The 22500-nt window shown below is 40.2% G+C and overlaps 2 protein-coding genes across 3 annotated transcripts in view; both read left to right on the forward strand.

Moving 5' to 3' along the window:
• LOC137971795 (serine-rich adhesin for platelets-like) overlaps nt 1-16358 on the forward strand; it is a gene marked incomplete at its 5' end in the record, with an annotated part of 40709 nt that extends 24351 nt beyond the window's left edge. The window contains 8 exons of the mRNA XM_068818560.1: nt 1-3811; nt 3932-4039; nt 5300-5413; nt 7338-7451; nt 8577-8954; nt 10016-10116; nt 14098-14310; nt 14991-16358. The exon at nt 1-3811 is cut by the window's left edge and continues 242 nt beyond it. Of these exons, the coding sequence (XP_068674661.1) occupies nt 1-3811; nt 3932-4039; nt 5300-5413; nt 7338-7451; nt 8577-8954; nt 10016-10116; nt 14098-14310; nt 14991-15035 (4884 nt within the window). The remainder of the gene's footprint in view (nt 3812-3931; nt 4040-5299; nt 5414-7337; nt 7452-8576; nt 8955-10015; nt 10117-14097; nt 14311-14990) is intronic.
• A 2307-nt stretch (nt 16359-18665) lies between these two features.
• LOC137970191 (uncharacterized) overlaps nt 18666-22500 on the forward strand; it is a 48926-nt gene continuing 45091 nt past the window's right edge. The window contains exon 1 of one of the 2 annotated variants that reach the window (XM_068816711.1): nt 18666-19102. The gene's annotated coding sequence lies outside the window, so the exon portion shown is untranslated. The remainder of the gene's footprint in view (nt 19103-22500) is intronic. The other variant, XM_068816710.1, reaches the window with a different exon arrangement.

The raw sequence follows: 22500 nt of genomic DNA on the forward strand, positions 1-22500 counted from the left end.
ACCAGTACGTCGGTGTCATCCTTTCAAAGTGTTTCCTCACGTGTGTCGCCTTCTGTGTCACTTAAAGCTTCTCCAAGTGCGTCTAGCTTAACATCAATCAGTGTCTTCATTTCATCCTCTGCAAGTTCCACCACCAATGTGTCAGCATCAACACCTGACAGCATTTCAAGCACTGTGTCAGCATCAAATTCGACGGGCACATCAGCCAGCAAATCGGTTTCCGCCTTGGATAGCAATTCCTTATCACTAACGACCTCAATCAGTCTCTCTCCAAGTGTGTCGGCTTCTACTTCAAGCAGCATTTCCACCAGTACGTCGGTGTCATCCTCTCAAAGTGTTTCCTCACGTGTGTCGCCCTCTGTGTCACTTAGAATTTCTCCTAGTGCGTCTAGCTTAACATCAATCAGTGTCTTCATTTCATCTCCTGCAAGTTCCTCCACCAGTGTGTCAGCATCAACACCTGACAGCATTTCAAGCAGTGTGTCAGCATCAAATTCGACGAGCACATCACCCAGCATACCGGTTTCCACCTTGGACAGCAATTCCTTATCACTAACGACCTCAACCAGTCTCTCTCCAAGTGTGTCGGGTTCCACTTCAAGCAGCATTTCCACCAGTACGTCGGTGTCATCCTCTAAAAGTGTTTCCTCACGTGTGTCGCCTTCTGTGTCACTTAGAATTTCTCCAAGTGCGTCTAGCTTAACATCAATCAGTGTCTTCATTTCATCTTCTGCAAGTTCCTCCACCAGTGTGTCAGCATCAACACCTGACAGCATTTCAAGCACTGTGTCAGCATCAAATTCGACGGGCACATCAGCCAGCATACCGGTTTCCACCTTGGACATCAATTCCTTATCACTAACGACCTCAACCAGTCTCTCTCCAAGTGTGTCGGGTTCCACTTCAAGCAGCATTTCCACCAGTACGTCGGTGTCATCCTCTAAAAGTGTTTCCTCACGTGTGTCGCCTTCTGTGTCACTTAAAGCTTCTCCAAGTGCGTCTAGCTTAACATCAATCAGTGTCTTCATTTCATCCTCTGCAAGTTCCTCCACCAATGTGTCAGCATCAACACCTGACAGCATTTCAAGCACTGTGTCAGCATCAAATTCGACGGGCACATCAGCCAGCATACCGGTTTCCACCTTGGACATCAATTCCTTATCACTAACGACCTCAACCAGTCTCTCTCCAAGTGTGTCGGGTTCCACTTCAAGCAGCATTTCCACCAGTACGTCGGTGTCATCCTCTAAAAGTGTTTCCTCACGTGTGTCGCCTTCTGTGTCACTTAGAATTTCTCCAAGTGCGTCTAGCTTAACATCAATCAGTGTCTTCATTTCATCTTCTGCAAGTTCCTCCACCAGTGTGTCAGCATCAACACCTGACAGCATTTCAAGCACTGTGTCAGCATCAAATTCGACGGGCACATCAGCCAGCATACCGGTTTCCACCTTGGACAGCAATTCCTTATCACTAACGACCTCAATCAGTTTGTCTCCAAGTGTGCCGGCTTCTACTTCAAGCAGCATTTCCACCAGTACGTCGGTGCCATCCTCTCAAAGTGTTTCCTCACGCGTGTCGCCTTCTGTGTCACTTAGAGTTTCTCCAAGTGCGTCTAGCTTAACATCAATCAGTGTCTTCATTTCATCTTCTGCAAGTTCCTCCACCAGTGTGTCAGCATCAACACCTGACAGCATTTCAAGCACTGTGTCAGCATCAAATTCGACGGGCACATCAGCCAGTATACCGGTTTCCACCTTGGACAGCAATTCCTTATCACTAACGACCTCAATCAGTTTGTCTCCAAGTGTGTCGGCTTCCACTTCAAGCAGCATTTCCACCAGTGGGTCGGTGTCATCCTCTCAAAGTGTTTCCTCACGCGTGTCGCCTTCTGTGTCACTTAAAGCTTCTCCAATTGCGTCTAGCTTAACATCAATCAGTGTCTTCATTTCATCTTCTGCAAGTTCCTCCACCAGTGTGTCAGCATCAACACCTGACAGCATTTCAAGCAGTGTGTCAGCATCAAATTCCACGAGCACATCACCCAGCATACCGGTTTCCACCTTGGACAGCAATGCCTTATCACTAACGACCTCAATCAGTCTCTCTCCAAGTGTGTTGGGTTCCACTTCAAGCAGCATTTCCACCAGTAGGTTGGTGTCATCCTCTCAAAGTGTTTCCTCACGCTTGTCGCCTTCTGTGTCACTTAGAGTTTCTCCAAGTGCGTCTAGCTTAACATCAATCAGTGTCTTCATTTCATCTTCTGCAAGTTCCTCCACCAGTGTGTCAGCATCAACACCTGACAGCATTTCAAGCACTGTGTCAGCATCAAATTCGACGGGCACATCAGCCAGCATACCGGTTTCCACCTTGGACAGCAATACCTTATCACTAACGACCTCAATCAGTTTGTCTCCAAGTGTGTCGGCTTCCACTTCAAGCAGCATTTCCACCAGTGGGTCGGTGTCATCCTCTCAAAGTGTTTCCTCACGTGTGTCGCCTTCTGTGTCACTTAGAGTTTCTCCAAGTGCGTCTAGCTTAACATCAATCAGTGTCTTCATTTCATCTTCTGCAAGTTCCTCCACCAGTGTGTCAGCATCAAATTCGACCAGCACATCACCCAGCATACCGGTTTCCACCTTGGACAGCAATGCCTTATCACTAACGACCTCAATCAGTCTCTCTCCAAGTGTGTCGGGTTCCACTTCAAGCAGCATTTCCATCAGTAGGTCGGTGTTATCCTCTCAAAGTGTTTTCTCACGCTTGTCGCCTTCTGTGTCACTTAGAGTTTCTCCAAGTGCGTCTAGCTTAACATCAATCAGTGTCTTCATTTCATCTTCTGCAAGTTCCTCCACCAGTGTGTCAGCATCAACACCTGACAGCATTTCAAGCACTGTGTCAGCATCAAATTCGACGAGCACATCACCCAGCATACCGGTTTCCACCTCGGACAGCAATTCCTTATCACTAACGACCTCAATCAGTCTCTCTCCAAGTGTGTCGGCTTCTACTTCAAGCAGCATTTCCACCAGTACGTCGGTGTCATCCTCTCAAAGTGTTTCCTCACGTGTGTCGCCTTCTGTGTCACTTAGAGTTTCTCCAAGTGCGTCTAGCTTAACATCAATCAGTGTCTTCATTTCATCTTCTGCAAGTTCCTCCACCAGTGTGTCAGCATCAACATTTGACAGCATTTCAAGCACTGTGTCAGCATCAAATTCGACGGGCACATCAGCCAGCAAATCGGTTTCCGCCTCGGACAGCAATTCCTTATCACTAACGACCTCAATCAGTCTCTCTCCAAGTGTGTCGGCTTCCACTTCAAGCAGCATTTCCACCAGTACGTCGGTGTCATCCTCTCAAAGTGTTTCCTCACGTGTGTCGCCTTCTGTGTCACTTAGAGTTTCTCCAAGTGCGTCTAGCTTAACATCAATCAGTGTCTTCATTTCATCTTCTGCAAGTTCCTCCACCAGTGTGTCGGCATCAACACCTGACAGCATTTCAAGCAGTGTGTCAGCATCAAATTCGACGAGCACATCAGCCAGCATACCGGTTTCCACCTCGGACAGTATTTCAACCATCCTATTACCATCGACTTCTGTCATCATCTCTCAAGGTTTCTCGGTTGTTTCGTCAACCAGAGTGTCAACCAGCATCTCGGCGTCAGCCACAGAAAGCGTCTCGCTAAGTTTGACGCCTTTGGCTACTACCTCGGTCTCCATTTTGCCTAATTCGTCCTCCAGTGTGCCTAGCCAGTTCCCGATTACTTCTGTCGTTCCAACACCTTCTTTACCACTTGCTGTATCCAGTTCTATAGGTAACCTTTGTTGTTTCTTTGTTGTTCCTTTGCACTTTTTTCATAAATGTACTGTCCTATGCATGAACAGTAATAATAATAATAATGCTTTCGTGTACTTTTTTTTGTTTTTAAATATAGACAATTGCCTGGGAGTCACCTGTTCTGGTAGAGGAAAGTGTCTTAACAGACGAAACGGATTCAACTGCTCGTGTAATCCTGGGTTTACTGGATTGTCTTGTGAAATAGGTAACCTCTCATCAATCCAAACCAACAATCATTAGCATCAACAACACCGTCATCATCACCCTTATCATGATCATTCAAATTTCAATTCTTTTTTCCAAATTCAAACAGCTTAGAATTTAAAACAAAATTTACCGTTAAAAAACGCCAAAGAAAAGAGGTGGGGATCTGATCTTTAATTGCAACTACGATGCCAACTACAAAATGTTAGACAGCGCCTTATAAATGTGTTATGCAGATGTAATTCCTTACTGGAAATAATTATGCGGAATACCCGATGCATAAAAAAACTGAATGTCAGTATTCTTCCGAAATTGGCATCAGAACGGGATTATCATTGAAAGTAGCTAGCCTCATTTAGAGACAAACAAGTATTTCTTTACCCCCAATTCCTTTTCAACAAAAATTCCACCTTAACTGTAATTTATTTGCAAAGTTATGGATAACTATCTAACTGAGATATTGTGTTCGTTCAAAGAACTGTTATAATCACATGCAGAAGAAACCAGAAACGGAGAGCCTTCACGCCAACTCCATGCCTAACGTGTCAAAAACTGAATAACCTTTTGATCAAGCGTAAAAATCTGCCTCCTCCTACAGAAGACAAAGGAGTCGGTCAGCGTGGTTGTAATTGATCACAACGCCGCAAAGTGTACTCACTGCTTTTGTTGTTATAAAGAAAGTTATTCGCCTATAATTGTCCTTTTTCCCTTACGCCAAGCAAACTATTTGCAATTTATTTGTACGCTGGTCCTTGGCTATATCTTTCTGGAAAGAGTTTGGCGAGTGGTACGGTATAGCGCGCAACGTAAAAAGAAAAAAAGACTGTATGTGGAGGTTCTAAGTGAAAACGAAATACTTAATTTTATTGCGTCTTAAAAGACCCATCTTCGCTGCAAAATCTTAACCACCTTATTCTTAACGGTAAATAATTGCTCTTCACCTCTGCTGAAAAAAGCCCAAAATATTGGTGTGCGGAATTTGTTGCAAGAAAACGTAGATCTTGAAAAGTACTGATTTCAGTCTACGCGTGAAAAGAAACGTAGCCGTTTTAACTCAAAGTGGAGAGTTTTTTGTGTAACTTATTTGTGCGTGCAGTTGGGTGTGGTAAGTGAGCAATGTAGTGTGTTAAAGGATTGTATCGTAAGAAGTACACGTGTCATCGTTATATCGTCTTTCCAGCTATCAGAATAACGAAGTCAAATTAACTGGAAACGACTGTGAACAAAGAAAAAAAAAATGCTATTTACTTTTTTCCCATAGATATCGATGACTGCCTAGGTGTCAACTGTTCTGGAAAAGGAGTTTGCCTTGACAGAGTAAACGGATTTTTGTGCCGGTGTAATACAGGCTTTATTGGAAAACTTTGTGAAACAGGTAAACTCAATTATCGGGTTACTAGCTAATGACATGGAAATCGTACAATTAATACGAAAACATTGAAATTGCTATTATCTTGACAAGGTGCGACATTTTTTCCAAATCTGGTCGCATCGCAATGATAATCAACATGATACTAGAATAATCTAACATTTAAAACTTTATGTTAAGACAATGTGGGACACGTATTGCTTCACAGATTACATCTCTCGCCACAAAAGGTGTGGATAAAGCCTTTTATTAAAATTTCAACCTCGGATATTGCATTCCAGCTTTACGATGACCTAATATGCAAACTGATTGCGTCAAGTGTTGCCAAGCTGAAGAAAATTCGGCGTGAATTTAATGAAAACGCTGGTGGTGAGATATGAAACTGCGGGGTTATGGCTAACTCTATTTACTATCTCATATCCAACGCGTGCTCAAGGAATAAATAACAATTATTCCATGAGCCCGAGTTGGATATGAAGTGATAAAATAACCAACGAACGCGTAGCGCGAGTTGGTTATAATCACTTCATATCCAACAAGGGCGAATGGAATAATTGTTTTAGTAAATTCTCAAACCGGGTTTTGCCGCCGATTTTTATTTCCACAATTTTACAAAGCGGCCGGCAACAGCATCTTGGTGCATTATTTTCCATATGACGTAAAACTTCGACTATTGGCTCATAGTCGGAGTTTTTTAGCCAATCAAAAAACTTGAAATGCAATAGTCCGAGCTGAAAATTTACTAATAGACGATAAGCTCGAGATAGAAGTACCTTCAGTAGTGCCCAATGCAAATGATGTGTTCTGGCTTCGAAAGAAACATGGAATTTCCATTTCCTTTCCCTTCTGCCTTTGAAATCCATGTTCCTTTCCGTTCTGTCTGTGAGAGGAACATGGCCTGTAAGAGGAATTTTGAGTTTTTTACGTTTCTCTTCGTTCTGCCTATGAAAGGAACATGGAAACTTTCATGTTCCTTTGCGCTCTGCCTGTGAAAGAGACATGGCATTTCCATGTTCCTTTGCGTTCTGCCTTTGAAAGGAACAAGGGAATTTCCATGTTCCTTTGCATTGTATCGGTGAGAGGAATATGGAAAATTCCATGTTCCTTTACAACGCTCTGCATGTAGAGAAGAACATTGAAATTTTTACGTTTGTCTTCGTTCTGCTAATGAAAGGAACATGGAAACTTCCATGTTCTTTTCTGTTCTTCCCATTAAATGGATACGGAAATTTCCATTTACTTTATAGGAAAAACGAAAGGAACATGGAAATTATTCCTGCATTGCTGTGAAAGAAACGAACATTTCTTTCTTTTGCGAATTCTAACTGAAAGGAACAATTACAGCTTTGCGCATTTTTGCAGGACGAAAACGTAGAAATATCCGTATCTTTAACTGTATTTGTCAGTGTGGTTGCTTGAGTCAATTGAGTGGATCACACAAATATATACGTTATTTGCCAGCTGTGAGGTCCCTGTAGCGACAAACTGTGACCGAGGTCTTGAAAATGCTGCCCGATGCCGCAGACAGAGGGCAGCTTTTTCAAGACCGAGGATACTTACTTCTGAATGTAAACGGATTCAGTGTCAAAAAATAGAAATTTAAGGTCATTACCCAAGCTCACGCAACCAGTTGCAGGGGCAGGATACAGCCCGGGTTGGCGTGCAAGATAGAAAAATTCCCCCCGCTCCAAGAGCCAATCATATTGCAGGATTCGCAGAATTCCCTAGGCTCACGCATTGACAAAAAATAAGTAGCTCTCATTTTCCAGTTCAAACGGATGCGATAGGTAAGATGATTTGGTAACTAAATTTTAGTCTGAGTTTTGAAAGGAAATTAGTAATCAATTAGTATAAAAGAGGCCATATATTTCCTTTTAAAATGCCCCAGATGGTCCCTGAACGTGTTTAATCTGTCCTTGTGTTTTTTCAGCCGTGGATTTTTGCAATCCCAACCCTTGTGATAATGGTGGGATTTGCACAACAGATGGAGATTCATTCGATTGCCAATGTACCGACAATTTTGAAGGGCAAAGATGTGAGAAAGGTAAGGTAAAATGAGTTACATTAACTACCGTAGAGCATTTTGTTTCTTTCTTTTGCAATTCCTCGAAAAACTAGGCTCTAAAATACAGCTTCACTTATTTTAAATGTTAATCTTTTGTTATGTTGACTGATAAGCCGAAGTGTGGTTACGGGACAAATGATTGAGTATTTTATGTTTATTGTTAACCCTTAAGAGAGGGTTTAACCCTTACTCAAGGGAAGCAGAAAAATGCAGAAGCATAAGCCCTATATCTTAGAAAGGCCTTTGTGCTGATATGCCTTCCCCAACATGAGAAACTGTTGCTAAAGAAAATGTGGGAGTCCTAACAATCCCCCTCCACCTTCCAACTTGAAGTAAGTTAAATAGTAAGTAAGTTTAATTGAAAAGAATTGTCGCTTTTATTCAATGCTACATCCTTGGGTTCCACCAAAGACGGGGCCCTTATAAAGATCAACGATGCCGTAAAATCACTCTGGCAATTTAATTACCACAAAATTAAGCTCGAATATAGATAAGAGTTTGTGGGGTTTTTCATGCGTATGGCAGTTAAATGTTCAAAAAAAGGCCTTCTGCTAGTAACATTATTATTTAAGCAATAGAGGGGGAGTTGGGAGGATTCGAGACAGTTATGCAAATCTGAAACGCATTCAAGGGTTTGTATAATTGTCGAGAATTCTCCCAACTTCCCCGAGTGTTTAGATGAGGCCTTGGAAACAAGGTAAAAGTCCTCTATTGCTTTTATAAAACATTTCTCAAAGATACCTCCACAAATGAAGGAAACAAATGAAGAAAAATTCTTGATTGAAACAGATTATCTTGATGCACGCTCATATTTCCTACCAGCCAATCAAAAGGCGCATCTGACAGCATATAACCAAGCAAAATTCGTGTGATGTCACACCCGTGTTTCCATACTCTCATCTAAAGACAGCCATTGACCAATGAGAGTGCGCGTACTATCCTAATTATTTTATAAATTTTTGTTGGTATATCGACTACAGCAGCTAATCATGGTTTCATTGATATAGCGGCTTGAGCCTTGTGAACGCAGGTTTGACTCTTTTTGTCCTTTTCGAAAGTCTGTTTATGTTATCTATCTTTTTACTTTGTTTTTGTTTTTTTCAGTGAAGCCACGAAAGAGGTTTGACGCTGAAATGACGGTCGTAAATCGGGTGTTCGACCAAGCCTACAATGACCTAGAATCTCCCAAAACACGTGCTCTAATCCTGGAACTTAACATTTTACTGCGGGCCTTCTTTAGAAGACTCGAGGTTCGAAGAAATCGTTACAAAAGATTTTTTGAAGGCAGTTTAGGAATCGAGTATGAACTGGAATTTGATTCTTCATCAAACGCAACAAATGCAAGCATTAGAAACGAGTTAATTAAAGCAAACAGAACAAACGAACTTGGGTTTCTGCAATTGGGAAGGATATCTGTGGTGGAAATTGAGCCTACGACACCACCAACCAGTGCAGCTACAACTGTACAGGCCGCCCCTTCAGGTAAGCACCATTTTGGGTCTAATTGACTCGACTTGCATCCAGTGGTCAGTAAAGCCTGGTTCACACGTACAACGCAAATTCAAATGCAAACGCTGGCTCATACACAAGAAATGGAAAATTCTTCATTTTCTTGCGTTTGCATTTCACAGGTGTGAACGGCGGAAAAGCAAACGCAAGCGCAGGGTGAAAATATTCGTCCCATGCATGCTTCTAGGGTTGACTTCGTCCGCTATCTTGGGATACTCTATTGCGCGTACACATTTCAACGAGCTTGCGTTTGCGTTTGCGTTTGCATCGTACGTGTGAACCAGGCTTAACTTGCTCCAAAAAAATCGAATTCTTGTAATGCTTATCAAAATCTGAAGGTTAAAAAAGGGAACTGACTTCACCCTCTATCAGCTTAGCTTAATACTTGTGCCTGGACCTTACTCCCTTCTACACAACTCTGAGAATATTAGAACTCAATAGCGTCGTCACAAAAAAAAAAAATAATAACATCAGTGACACACTCGGCCATCACCTCGTGTGCCACTTTTGACGTCACTGTGATCTATCCCTGAACAGACGCACGGCAACGTGTAATCTATTTGTTAAGGGCCCGCTTTCAACGGACAAGCTTTTTGACCGTTTGTTTTTGTATTGAAAAGTTCACATTGCTTATCGTAGCGATCTGATTGCATGAATTTCAATTTTGGCGGAATTTTCAATTTCTGCAGGGAGAACGTGGGCCTTTAAATAACCTGGTTTTGCATTCTTCATTGACCAATCAGAAACGCGATATTTCATTGAGTACATAATAAGAAGAATTACGAGGTTCTTAAGGTTGATATCCACCTTGGCCTAAGCATCATCGAATAAAACCCTACACGATCAGCATATTTCCTTAGATCATCCTGAGCTTACTACATTAGTCAATGGTAGAATGCACTTGTACTAACTATGACCAGAGTGATCACCGGTTCATACCAGTGAATCTTTTAGTTTCCTGGTGGTTTTAATTTATGAAGATATTTCATATATATATTATTTTATGGCTATTATCATCATTATTTCTTTTATAGAATCAGCATCCACTAAGCTTGCCCTCGACTCCTGGATCATTGTGGCGATTGTTGCCTCCATAATTCTACTAATGCTTCTTTTCATTATCATCATCTTGGCTGTGAGTATTCTGTGGCCGATTTTTCTTTTCTTCTATAAAGGAATAATTACGCTTCTTTAAGGAGATGGAGATCAACTTCTTAAAACACCAATGCGTTAACCTCCAGCCCTTAGTGGTTGGTGACGCAGTGGCCAAGCAAGTTGACAACTATAAGCTCCTAGGGGTCTACATTAGTTCTGATTTGTCCTGGAATGAGCATGTTGACTTCAGCGTTAAGAAGGCCACCAAACGACTATATTCATGAAAAAGCGAAAACAAGTGAATATTTTGATGGAAAACACAATTATGTGCGATAAAAGGAACATGTGGTGAAGACACGCAATTGTATCGCTACGAAAATAATCTTACCTTTTCAGCAATTTTAACGCTTGAAATGCCATCAAATGAACCACAATCCTTTTCTTTATCCTTTCCGAAGCCTGTACTGTAATTTTTTGGCTGAAACACTTTAGTAAAATCGCTCCCGAATGGTTGAAAATTTCACCTTCGCATCGGCTCAAATTTCCTGAATAGCAAAGTCCGTCATGTAGTCGTCATGAAAGCTAGAAAGCCGAGATTTTCAGGGAAACTGGAGCTATTTCTCCCCAGTAAACACGCCAAATTTCAGCGCGATCGAAGAAAATGGCGGCGTTCTACGAATCTGACAAGATCGGTACTTCGGCGTACCATTTTCTTGGAGGACTAGGGACATGAGTGGGTCCTCAGGAAGGCTGGCGTTCAGCAAGCAGATCTTGTTCGCATTTATTGCTCTTTGATCCGGTCTGTTCTGGAATACGGCGCACCAGTGTGGTCTGCCCTTCCTGGGTACCTTAGTAACGTTATTGAGTCGGTGCAGAGGAGAGCCTTAAGGATAATCTGTCCCTTGGTTGAATGTGAGGCTGCACTTATTAGTAATGGTCTTGTCTCTCTTGAAGCCCGCCGTGCAAATCTGTCAGCTATGTTTTTTAGTAAGGCTAACGAGACCCCACCCATAACAGATGTTATCCCTCTGGTCACTCAAGTTAGCCATGGCTACACATTAAGACCTGGGTCAGCTAGTGATATAAAGTGAACGCGCGTACCGAAAGGTTCAGGAGTTTTATCACCATGCGCTATGTTTAAATGTATGTGATGTATATAATTTTACTGTTCGACCCCTACTGTAATTCAGCTTTTTCTGCGAGAGCACGGTGAATAAACTATACTATACTAACGCTAATACTATACTAAGCTCCGAGAGCGGGCAAAATGAACCAAATCCCGTGCTGTGATTGGCTACCTTGGTCCCGCAAGGTCAAAGATCATTTTTTGCTGTTTTAGCCCATATAACGAACCTTCGTTCTTTTTTTCCCTGTTTATGGATCTCCACTTCGTCTCGGTCGATAAACACGCAGAAAAAGATCTTGGCCAATATCCAGCCATCTTGACCTCACGCTTGGTCAATAACCCATATGTACACGACCAGAAGTCAATAACACAAAAGTATCGATCTCTCTCATGTGGCCTTGGCCCATCGGTTTACGGTATTATTTGCAAGTAGGATATTTAGGATACTTGTCTCTCCCGTCGGCTTCCATTGATTTCAGCCTTGTAGCTGAAGGACTTGTATACCGACGTTAAATAAAGTGACTTCACGTTTTGCCCAGCATTGCTTGATTTCAAGCCGAGGACGACTAGGTACGAATCTGTAAATTATGAGATTAGTAACTATTCATCCACATAGGCAGAAAGTACATACCAAGCTTTACAAAATCCCCAAGTGTGGTGTTAATAAACCCACTATGAAACGAGATACAGTCACTTAAAAACATCGAAATTTACAATTGTATGGCCATCCGGAAGCTGCGTCCGGATGACGAAACATTTCCTTGTAATTTTGACGTTGTCAAATGGCTGTAAGTCAAACCTTGCCCGATTAACACGAATTAAGTTCAGCATTTTGTAAATCTCAGTGTGATCTTTCTGACTATGGAGATCAATAGTTGCTTATCCCATAATTCACAGACTCGTACCTAGTCCAACAACAACAACAAAAAAACTAGCCTTAGCCGTTCGAAAAATAGATAGTACATAGTACGGTAAACTGACGTGCCTCATCCCAGATCGAGACTTTTAGGTTAGGAATTTTCTGCCACGGGTTTTAAATGAGTTTCCTAAAAATTCAATTCGCTCTCTTACCCACAACTAAAGCACCATATGGGTTCAGCATATCAGAAGTCACGCTACTGAAAATGAGTTTTATTGGCATGATATCACCATATATATAAAAGAAAAATTTAAAATGCAGAAAGAAGCATGTTAATATATATCTCTTACTGACCGAATGCGAGGTCCGTACCGTAAAATTACGATTTTACAGTACGGACCTCGAACGGATCTTCGTTTTTTCCCGTTAATTAATTAACGGGAAAAAACGAGGATCCGTAATTTTACAGTAGAGGTACAGTACGAACCGAGAACACGATGTTAGTAAAATTTTTTATATAAGAACGTCTAATTTTGGACCTGAGGCTTAACGTTGTAATATATTTTTGCGATGTGAGTCTAAAAACGTTCTTAAGATGTTCTTAAATTTACATGGAATGGTAATTCAATAAATAAATGCGGACGTGACCAGGGAACCTATCAAAGTGCCTGCCTACTGTTGAAGTTATTTTAGAACTATTATAAATAAGAACTGCCCATTATTACAAACTGAAATGTGTATCATGCAATGAGAAAACCATTGTTATGTTAAACAAAATATTCCCTTAAGTATTTGGGTTCTTTACATTTATTTACCTATATTGATTTCATTTAAATACAAATGAGCAAAATAAAAACCTTCTTAATCGATTCTCAGCCTGGGGAATGTTCTTCTCTCTTAAACTGAATATTAATTTGGTTTGGTTATAAAAAAAGGGTCTTATAAAAGAAAGAGCGCATTGTATCTCTTTGGTAATCAGCGGCTCGGGAAAGGAAACTAGTTAAAGTCAAGCGGAAAGTTCAACTCCTACAAAGATTGCCGTGTGAAAATTTAAAAAAAACGACATCTTCTTGGCTGTTTGAAACAGTGCTTTGCAAGATTTAAACAGTTGTACAAGTTTATGTCCGAAACAGAAACGACATGAAAAACGTGCCCCAGAATGTTTTATCAAAAGAGAATACTAAAGTCCTTCTCAAGAGAATACGGCCCGCTAAATTAGTCAATCACAGCACGCGTACTTTCTGAGAGATAAAATAACTTTTATTAGTATCACCCAGCTAGTGGACTAATGCGAATGCTGAATTTTGATTGGCTACGCTACTAGAGGACTATTAGTAATAGCCCTCGAGTAGCGAAAAGGGTGACGCTTTCTTTCTTTTTATTCCCAAATAAATATTTCTTCAACTTGCATTTGCTAACTTTATTATTTCCTTTTCTGTCCGACTATTTGGGTGATACTAAAACAATTAGACCCTTCGCCCTCAAGGGCCACCGGTCAATAGCCCATTCGGCTTCGCCTCATGGGCAATTGACCCGTTGCTCTTGCGGGCTACGGGTCTAATTGTTAATTATATCTCAGCTGTAGTACGGACGCTATGATTTGCTAATTTGGCGGACCTTTCTTGGAGTTAAACTTCTAAAATTCTGAATTCTTGAATTCAAGAGTTTTGGCCTTCCAAAACTATGAATTCAGGAATTGGCTTTCAAAATTTTCAATTCAGCAACTCCATGCCATAACTCTCTTTCAAAAAGTCTGGTCTGTTGGTTTGATAGACTGAATGTTCTTTTCTTATTTAGCTACACCAGCATTTTAAGTAATCGGCGTCTTACTTTCTTTAACTGATACAACAACATAGCAGCGATGACGTCACATGGTTATTGTTAACTCCGTTCCTTGAGATCCTACGCCATTTCATGGGATGCAACCCTGACTGACTGTTTAAATTTGCGGATCTCCTAACTCTATTATCCGTTAACAAGCTCCGACCAATATCAAGAGAATATGTAACATCCGATTGTTTTGTTTGCTTTCATAGTATAAATATAGACAAGAGAAGAGGACGGGCAAGGAGAATTTATACTTCAATGGCTTTTGGGAGATGGAAAACGTGGGCCCCACACGGGCTAACTATTCAAACGCTATATATGCAAATACGTATACGGGTGGACAAGCAAATGGGAGTGGTTTATATGCCAATGGTAACCATGAATATGCCAATGGCAGTAGCGGATATGCCAATGGAAAAAATGTAAGTCATGTCGTGTGATATAGATGAGATTTCCCGAGGGGATTTTGGAAGAAAGGACCTGTTTATCCAGTTGGCTTTGGTCCGAGATCCAAATTTTCAAAATCCTTTGTTTAGAATTTCAACTTGTTCTTGCCGTGAAAAATGTAGGACTGGCCGGGTGGTCGAGATCTCCGATAGCCCAACTCTACAGGATTTCTCCAACGCGATATTGGGGGGGGGTTTCATCTGACGTCATGGCGGCCATTTTGGTGTTCAGAACAATGCTGTAAAATGTCTCTTGGGAATTTGACTCTATTATTATGCAAAACTTAAGGGGCCATTTTCTATTGCTTTGTACACCAACGTGGCCGTATCATCACGTGGATGAAAACCAAGGATTGATTTCCTTTTCTTTATGAACGAACCAATCTACTATTAACTGAAATGACAATTTTCCTAAATCACGAATTGTGCGGACATGAATTTCAGCAGCTCTTTATTTTAATTGCCTTACGCATGCGCATGCCTGTGACACGAGGAGTGTGGTTGTACCTTACCTCATATTTTCACTCAGCTTCTCTTCGTACTTACCGAAAAATCTTGACACATGCTCTAACGTTTCCTTTGTCTGAATACCTTCTAATGACTGTTTGTGACGTTTGCAGAGGTAATTACGATTACTTTCATTTTTCTTTTTATAGCCAAGCAGAAGAGATGACGAAGTAGTCAACGAAGCATACCTATAATCGAACGTTAAGATGACTTACCCCGAACAGAAAAGTCAAGACCTCCAACTATATATGCTTTTTGAAAGTGAGATAGCCTTGTAGTAGCTGTGCATCTCGTATCTCTATTCATTGCCTACGTAGTGTTTTTGTTCATCGTTATGGTGAAAACTACATTAATTCTTGCTTTCTGGTACTCATGATCGCCAGCACCAACTCAATGACACATACCAATGGCTGCACTAGCGCTTGTCTTTGACGAGAACGTTAACAAAGCTCAAATAACGGAGAACACTCGCACGTGACTCAGTTGCCTCACATATCCACATATGGCTTGTGGCGACCAAGCAAAATGGCATTAAGAAATGAAATGACTGCAGGCAGTCCAGCAAAATTTCCTGACAATACCATAGTGGCGCCATATACCTGCCTGTTAACCAGTGTTTAAGATTTGAATTCCCAGGTATACTTTTAGGAATGTTATATAGTTAAGGGACAGCTCTCGTGCGAGCAGTGTACAATTTAAAGCAAGAATACACTGCAACAAAATCAATGATCTTACTTTGCTATAATGTACAAAGTAATTGGATTGTAACCCCAACCGAAGACAACAGACTAAACAAACAATTAATGGAGGCTAATTTTTCTGAACAAGAAAAAAATAGGCTACGAGAGCTGTTACATTATTGACATTATAAGGGTTTTTTTTTGATAATTGATTGATCCTTTAAAATGGTGATGCCCTGGACATATTTCAGAAAACGCCCAAATCTCATGCTTCATGGAAGTATAAATTTAAAGTAGTAAGCTTGCTTTGGAATAAAAAAGATACATAAATGTGAACAAGAGAAAATACACAATTTTTGTACGAAATCTCGGCGGACACGTTTATCCAATTAAAAAGGTTTTCTTTTCGCCGAGAGCAGCAAAGAAACGTACTGCAAATGGATCACAAATGTATTTTTTAACTGACAAAGTTTTAAGACGTTGTACGTGCTATCCGGTCAATCTTTATGTTATGTGCTTCGTTTACGTAATAAACCATAGGTATTTTTATATCACTGTATTGATTTTTTTGTAGCAGAGAAGACAAATCAATGTTAGCCTTCTAGAACCTAGAGGAACAATCTTTAAAAACGTCCAGCCTATAAGAGTGCTTGCTACCTCGGATATCTACAGATCTTTACGGCCGGTTCTGCATATAGTGTCAAAAATGATAACGAGAATATTACACGTCTGTTTAGGTTTTGTGATAAAGGTATTAAATTTTTAGAATGACCTCAGCGAGCAAAGAAGCATTTTATAAAGTAAACACAAAAAATAAACGCCACAAACTCTTCAAAATACCGAATATTGTGTTCTTCATTTCTCACGGATAAATAAAAGGGCAAAAGAGATAAAATGGAATATTCTTTAAAGCACTGAAACATCTGTGCAGACACCATTATGCTAGTTACACAGGGGCATTTAATTCTCACATACATACAAGTCTAACCGGAAAAGATAATAATAACCTCAGCAAGGAAACGAACACAAACAGTTCGCAGAGCTGAAAACGAAGCACAAAAGGTTGGGCATAGCTATCAGTTTAGAGGGAAGGGCTTCACAAATAATGACCGACCCGAGAAAAGATCACTCCGGCTAATCTGCCAAACTTGAAAGTAAACCAAACTACAGTGAACGTTTTCAGGGGAAAACGTAATTAAAAGCTATAATTGCTCAAAAGGGTAACAGGCCAGAAAAAAAAACAAAAAACAAAACAAAACAAAAAGCAAACTGCTCTGAATGAAGACCAAGCTCCCCCATGTCCTTGTTCCCTCTAAATATTTGCTTGTGTTCCCTTGCTTCCCAAATAATTACTTTTAAACTTCTTCCCAGCTCTTCCATTCCTAAAATTGTTTTTGTTTCCCTGTCCCCTAAAAAAAATTTAAAATTTTCCCCCTGTTCCCCAGTTCAAATTAGCCATGTTCGTTTGTTCCCCAAAACCCCGTGAAGGGCCTAAGGTGAGTTTGAGATTTTATCTTTCATTTTTGTATTTTACATACCTATTTAAGGAAAACTAGTGGCCATTCGATATGAAGTTCTTTAGACCCTTTCTTTTACGCTCTTCATTACACCACTTGGCATTCAGAGCACAGTCCATTCGCTATTTTCGCAAATCCCATAATTTACAATGACTGCAAAATTCTCGCGCAATCATTGATTAATTTTTAGGATGATTTAGCAACAGAACGGGAACGTCAGTGGCGACGGCGCGCGTAGAAAAAACACTAATGAGAATTCAGAATAGAATAGACTCCACTCTTTTCTTCTCTATTCTAAATTCTCATTGGTAGTTTTGCTGCGCGCGACGTCGCCACTGACGTTCCCGTTCTGTTGCTAAATCAGCCTTTTATTATCAATAGGCGGACAGACACATTAATTTATAATTTATGCGAGGATGACGTGATATTGCTTGCGTCAGATTGAAGTTTCTCGCATTTTTGTCTCGCGTTCTTCTCCGGTTTTGACTTAATTTTGACCCCTCTGCTATTGTAAAAAACAAATTGACGTCAGTTTTTCATGCGTCTGTCCTGTTATTGTCCTGTTACTGTCCTGTGGATCCACTCGGCTATCGCCTCGTGGTTCCACAGCTGCTTTGACAATGTTATGACGAAATTCATGATCAAATAATAGGACAGACGAATGAAAAACTGACATCAATTTGTTAAATGCATTTATTTATTTTATTTTTTTTCTGGGGGGGGGGGGGGGTATTTGCCCTAAAACAATGGATATCCAATTCACTGAAGCATGAGACAGTCCCAAGATCGACAGTATTAATAACTTGTATTGTTTTCATGTGAAGAATCTTCCAAAACGTATTGCATTATGGGATATAGTTTTAAACCCAGAACTATCGATTTTTCTTATTTGGCCCTGGCCCAGTTTACACATAGTTAATCGAGGGACTGGTTATCAAACCTTAAACGTTCAAACGAGAGACCAATGTTGTCGCAATCGATGTTGAATTTTGAATTGACCGTGACCCTGCACAATCTGTTGTTTTCGCTTCGCATAGGTTTGCAAATTAGTTGGGCATAATTTAATCGAATGATCTGGTTATGGGCCTAATGACTACAACACCACTCATTGGTCGGCATATAAGCAACCTCACGAGGGATGACTCGTGCTAAATGCATGGTAGAAGAAGCTGTTCATGCGTTTTCGTGCTACATGTTCGTGGAGGTTCTAAAATTAGGTAATACCGTCAAGTGATGAGTCCCATTCGATCGCAGACTCAGACACATCTGGCCATGGGTTATATGAACTTTTTGCACAGCCTGTATCATTGCTTTTTTTTTTGAAATTCTTATCCAAAGCTGAATTAGCTATAGGTATATCATGGGCAGGGTGTGAAATATATGTAAATAAGTTCCGCTGATCAGACTGTAGCAAGATTAACAGCAATAAGCCATGTTAACTCTCATTATTAGAGTTTATTGGATCTCATCTTCAGTCAACTCTTCGCATCAAATCAGTGAAGGTTAAGTTTGCAGGAACATAGCAAATAATCCAGATTTATTCAGATAGGCTAAAAATCTTTAATGACCTCCATGCTTAAAGCCAATTGTCTAAATCTCAAGTGTAATTGTAAGGAATAATTATTATTTTAAAAAAAAAAAAAATCTCAAGTGCGCGTTTTGCTATTTGTGGTATAGTTCACATGACGTAGCTCGAAGTATTTTCCGGCTTTAACGTGTTTTGAAAGAGAGTTTTCAAAAGAAACAAAATTAGCATACGTATCATTCCGCCGATGCAGTTTCTCATACAGATATATTTATAATTACAAAAAGGGTGTTTTCGATATGGTTTTACGGATCGGCCACAACTCTGTTATTTATAAAAGTTTGCAACCATAGCCATGTCTTTTATTGACCCTTTTGTTCATTTGTTAAAACACCAGATCCTTATTAATCAATGACGCACTGGACCAAGAACATTTACTATGCGGAATACTAGCAGCGTTCTGTGATTGTCCTAGGTTCCTTTCTGCTTCCTGGCGCAATTCAGGGAACAAAAATCATTGCAAGGCTGAGAATAGACAAGTGAGTTTCAATTTGACTGTACAGCCACTTTTTTTATGTTGGTTCTAACTTGTCTCTCAATGTTAATGGCATGTGACGTTATTGTTCATTCGATTCTTGAACAATACCGAACTTTGTCTGAAAGTTTTAATTTTCACTCTGGGCAGAGTAACCTTGAAACTCGATTCAAGAATCGCAATTGAGTCAATAATGTAAGAGAAACAACGACAAAAATCTCTAATGTGGTAGCCGGCAGTTTCTTAGTCAAGACTTCCTGTTCAAAGCATAATATATCACCCCTGGCGGTAAGAATTCCATTGAATTCGTGCCATTAATGAAGTCTTCCGTTTTATGAACGAGTCATAAATGTGTGTAGCCCAGAGGTTTATAAAGATTTTTGTGTGCGGACTAACTCCAAAAGGCCATCCCAACACTGATCATTGCAGTACTTTCCTTTGAATTGTTTCTTAGTATCACTGTAGAAGACCGTAGAACTCTTTCTAGCCTCAAGGATTACGTACGACCATGCCGATATAGGTTCTTATTCAATCCAGTTATTTCACTGTCCATCACTGTTTTACCCTTTGAACTGTTTTCCCTACAACTATTTGGATGACAGACATGAAAGAAACTAAAGAGCTCGATCAGCTGAAACCTCCACTCAGCCAACTGGCGCCCCGCAAAGTTACGAAAGTAGAACACATACTGCACATATTTCGGCTAACAAGGCGACAGTCAGGCAAATGACCGACAAAGGAAAAATCACGACAACCTATTTGTTTCTGCTGAAATCGGGGAATGGAAATATTTGAAACGCGTGGATTTGAATATTAATCGAGTTTTCTGCTTTGGCAATTGCACGTCCACTGTTTGTAGACCGAACTTTTTTCAAGTGTGTCGGCTCAAAACAAAATTGAAAGAACTCCTACTTCAATGTGATGGTACCTGTTGGTTCGAATCTCGAATTTAGTTCGCACTGTAGCAAGCAGAGCTTAATTAAAACCCGGGCTAGAATAGAACTTTTCACGACTAATAAATGATATCAATAAACTATGCATATACCGAATATTTAATCTTGACTACACGGTTTTATTTGTTATTTTATTCCATGTATTGTTGTAATGCGCAGTTGATCATCTCGCCATGCCTGCGCAATATAAATTCGTAATTTATTATTTATTATTATTATTTCCAAGTAGTCAAAAATGTATCACGACACGCAGCTAAGTAGCACCTCGGGGCAAACATAACAGTCGTTCGTTTTCCTAAAATCTTTCAATTTTTGTTGACAATGCATCGATTTTGGCTAAAGGTAATTATAAGGAAAGAAATTTAACGAAATCATGATGGAATTAAAAGATATTAGTTCACTTAAGAGCCCTAAGGGCTTTTTTTTACTGCGACGCATTCATTTTGCGGACTTGTTATTTTGTCGTTAATTAATTGGCGTGTTTGTTTCAACCAACGAAATACAAAAACCAGTCTTAAATTAAAAGCACGACCAAGCAAACTCCAGAGTGAATAAAGGAAGGAAGGAATGAAGGAAGGAACGAGCGAGCGAGCGATCGAGCGAGCAAACGGACGAACGGCGAACCAACGAACGAACGAACGAACGAACGAGCAAACGAATGAACGAATGAACGAACGAACGAACGAACGAATGAACTAACGAACGAATGGATGGATGGGTACGTGGATGCCGGGTTGGGGGTTCGAGAGATGAATGAATGAATGAATGAATGAATGAATGAATGAATGAATGAATGAATGAATGAATGAATGAATGAATGAATAACATATATGAATAGCCCCCGAGAGGGTCTTGGTGCTTTAACACGTTCATTAAACAGAATCGATCATAGAAACCTAAATGAATGAAAAATAAAATCGTGCAATGGTCTTTCTTTTCAAACATTAACGTTCTACTCATAACAAGGAGAAATGTTCGACTGAGCACGATCACGTACATATCAAATACGTAAATTTAACACTTTTTTTTACCAATGATATTTCGATTAGCCAAGCCTAAAAGCGGAGCTCCCATTTCTAACCCATAGAGGAATATAGTGTATATGGAAATAATTATGCTTCTTTATAAAGTACAAAATTAATCGTCATTTGTGTATACAGTTTACAGTGATCAAACACTTCTGAGCTGACAGCAGTAACCAAACAATTGCAAGCCGTGCAAACAATAGCCAACAATTTTAATCAACATCTAAAACTGAAATTACATGCACAGTAATCCGTTTCACTAATAATCCTTAAACCCTCTCTCTTCAGTTTAGAACAACAGCAAAAATTACAAATTAAAACTGAGTCAAGCTAAAGCGTAGTAATTCGCTTACTCGACTGCAATTTCACAGTCAAACAAAGCAGCGCACTACGGAACATCTATTTCACATAACAAGCCTATAAATCGAAAGGAATTAATTTAGTGTGGACAGTCGCCACAGTAATGATGAATTCAGTTCCAAAATAAGCAACCGTAGCCGGCCAGAAAGTCGCCTGACAAACAAGACAAACGATTGTTATAACTCAGTCGTTGTTGGAGATCTTGCCGAAAATCGTAGGTTCGAGCACCCTGCAAGCAGAACCTTTCTTTTGCTTGCTCGATTTTGGCGTTCTCGAGAAAGGCTCTGCATGAATCGAGTAACATCTTTATTGAATATGCGCTGCATGTTGCCAGGATACAGTCTCAAGCCCAAGCCTAATATGACAGATCTCGTCGCCATCTTGGTTTTTCATGGTACAGCGGGCTCAATTACAACCATCGGTTTTGTCACTAAAGGGACGCTCGCACTGGAATAACCGGTTTGACGAGAGAAAACAAGATTGACTAGTCCAGAAGCTCGGGCTGCGGCGGCTTCAAAGAGTTGACGCGATTCGGGCAGAGCCTACTTTTCTCCTCCTCAATAAAGAGAAAGACAAAAGGAGGCTCTGCTCGCAGGGTGAGGTTCGAGCTTATCAAATTGAACCGCTTTTCTTACTTATATCTGGCCAAAAAGAACCTAAACTGTCTCAAACATTGCTTACAAGTGCATTCGTTGCAGATAAATGTACTGCAATCCAATATAAATTATTCGGCGCCTAGAGTTCGGTTATAATATGTCTGACGAAATAGACAATGATAACAAGAAAACTCGCCAAAATGATCATGATGTGTGCTGTAGGCTTGAACGGCGACGTGGCGTGGATTGTCGAAATATGCTAGAATCTCTCTCTGTCAACTCGGGAATTGCAAACCTTTTCAGGCCTTTTTCCTTCCTTGAGCGAGTTTTAAAAGCCAGGCATGCATTAAGAAGGAAAACATAACCTGAAAGCTAATCGGTGTAATAATAATAATAATAATAATAATAATAATAATAATAATAATAATAATAATAATAATAATAATAATAATAATAATAGAAACGTTC

This window comes from Montipora foliosa, chromosome 9 (genome assembly GCF_036669935.1).
Source record: "Montipora foliosa isolate CH-2021 chromosome 9, ASM3666993v2, whole genome shotgun sequence".
NCBI lineage: Eukaryota > Metazoa > Cnidaria > Anthozoa > Scleractinia > Acroporidae > Montipora > Montipora foliosa.